The 2500-nt window shown below is 39.4% G+C and overlaps 1 protein-coding gene across 1 annotated transcript in view; it reads right to left on the bottom strand.

The window, feature by feature from the left end:
- LOC138026361 (tRNA (32-2'-O)-methyltransferase regulator THADA-like) overlaps positions 1-2500 on the bottom strand; it is an 88649-nt gene that overhangs the window by 13147 nt on the left and 73002 nt on the right. Inside the window, exons 34-35 of the mRNA XM_068873683.1 lie at positions 447-536; positions 35-157 (exon numbers count right to left, since the gene is read on the bottom strand). Of these exons, the coding sequence (XP_068729784.1) occupies positions 35-157; positions 447-536 (213 nt within the window). The remainder of the gene's footprint in view (positions 1-34; positions 158-446; positions 537-2500) is intronic.

Here is a 2500-nt window from a genome sequence, read left to right as displayed (position 1 = left end):
TATCACCTTTAAACGAACAATGAGATAACTTTACCCGACAACCAATGGAACAAACTTTGCCATATTGAGAACTGAATCAACACCATCCATGGTCGAGGGATAGAGACGAGACAAAATAACCAGCACTGGGTACAAGCTAGGATGAACGGTGTTCTCTCTGTTTAAAAAAAAAATGAAAACTGAATGAAGGCTGCCATAAACAATGTACAACACGCACCATTGAAGGTGTCTTTCCTAATAAAATCATAGCATGAAAGAAAAAACCCACATATCAAGTGTCGGGGGGAATAACTTACAACCAATAAGAACACGTTATGTGGGAAAACAAAACAAAGGTAATGCAAGCATCAGCAAAATGACCCGCTTTGTTCCCCCAAAGGAGTTCGAAAATGATATCTGGGTGTTGCGGAACTAACACAAAAACAGACAGTGAGTAAAACCTTAACCTGTCAATTCCTTGGCACGCTGCTTGCAGCTGACCCAGGAGGAATGAATGTAGGTCAGGATACCTGGAGAAAAATTCTCTCCCCGTCATACTGCAAGAAATTTTTAGAAAAATATCTTGATATCGACAAAATTCAATTCTGATTTTATTCTGTCATTTACAAAAATACAAATATTCTGTAAATAGGTCTTTTTCGATATATTAAAATTCAGCTTGATAGCGAGTCAGTGAGGACAAAGACAAAGGAAAGTGGATGATATGTAAATATTTTTCACATTAATTCCCACGTGTTTCTATTGTCTTTGTCCTCACTGCCTCACTTTCAAGCCGAATATTTAATATATCGAAAATGGCCTATTCGCTGTCACACATTCCCCTATAGGACGTTTTCACGTGACGTCTCGCCGCCATATTGGCGGACGAAAACAAAAGATCTCTCATTAGATTCTTTTGGTCGTCCACCAGAAGTCGTGCATTTCTCTATTGCTATTAGTGTCTCTAGAGGTTGGTTGAAAAAAGACCTATTACGGGATACAATACGAATTTGCCAGTGACCAGCTCCAAGATGGCAATTACAGTGAAATCGCCTCGTTATGGGTTCGAGTCCCATTCAAGCCTGGATTTTTTTTTCAGGCTTCTTTCAGCGCAACTTCTCAAGTTGCTTCATAAGTGCATCATTACTCCCCCTCCCGCTCCTCTTACAAAGATAATAGGGAGTTTAAGAAACAACAACGCAAACTTGGTTTTGGTCACCGTACGACCGTACGCCCGTTTGACCATCTATGTATGCCAAATTGATCAGTATCACCTGACCATATCGCTGCCATACTGCAGCAGGCTCCAAGCTAGTTTACAGCGTACATCTTTGATATTTTACATGCATGTTATGGTTAATTGACACCTGTCAAAACAAGCTATCTGCTGACCAGTATCACGTGACCATTTTGCGGGCTCAAGTTTATAGCTCATCGAGGTCAGCTTTTTTTTAAGTTGACGGATGACCAGGTACTGGTTTTCGGTAGGATCGCAGGCTGAAGCCTGGTAAACTGCTAACATTTTTCGCGTGCTTTCTATGGCTCGACGCAGCCACACGGCCATACTACGTCAACTAAAGCTCTTAACGGCCGACGCTTTTCGTGTTCAGGTGGAAAACGGTTTGGAAATTATTTTTTCCTTGCATTTTTCGCCGGTTTCAATCCAGGTTTGACATACATTGCTGTGGTCAGGACGACACTGACGGCTACGCTGTTCTATAACCTAAGCATCGAAAGGATAAAAACTTACAGCTGAGTGTTTATTTCTAATTTATTTTGAGCTGCATTTTGGCATATCCTTAGAAGATTTTTAATTTCGGATCTGATAAGATTAAATGATGCCTGGACAACCAATAACAGAAGAGCAGAAACTAAAGAAGAGAGAAAGAGAAATAGAACAACAAAACAGTATGCCAGTAATAGCTCAAACTTGGTGGAAGAAGTCACTTCACAAATTCTTTTGTAAACCGTTTGTTATTTTTCCGGATGCTTTATTTTAAGAGGATGAGTATTTTTAGTGGTTTTAAATCTGGAATGAAATAACAATCACCTGTACTTTTTTCGGACAAAGAAATAGTTGATTTGTTTGCTTGTTTTGTTCTTAAATTCGAGCGAACAAGTATTTTTTAAATCCGTTTGCCTAACTGTTTTTCGATGTGCCTCAACAGAGACAAGAAAAGTTTGCCCTTATGTTATAAACACGAAATCGCAATCAGTTTTCGTAAAATTAAGGAGAAATATCACTTGCTTGTGTTTTCAGTAATTTCTTTCAAGCACGTACAGGTGATTCGTTGGAGATTTTGTTTGAAGTTCGTTCTTTCTTGGTTGCCGTATTTTGTCGATTCTTGTTTCAAGCAAAGCTGGCGTGTTTCAATGAAAGACATCAAAATGTGAATGATCTCGTTCTCAGAGATACATCAAGAAAACTCTTTTTTGACCTTCACCTTCTTAACGATCTGTCACATCACGAGCTAGTACGTCTGTAGCGTGATTCCTATTCGCTGGCTTTCGCAGCTTTTGA

Source organism: Montipora capricornis, chromosome 12 (assembly GCF_036669925.1).
Source record: "Montipora capricornis isolate CH-2021 chromosome 12, ASM3666992v2, whole genome shotgun sequence".
Lineage (NCBI taxonomy): Eukaryota > Metazoa > Cnidaria > Anthozoa > Scleractinia > Acroporidae > Montipora > Montipora capricornis.
The sequence above is the reverse complement of the archived record's forward strand: the minus strand, read 5'-3'. Positions and strand labels throughout refer to the sequence as shown.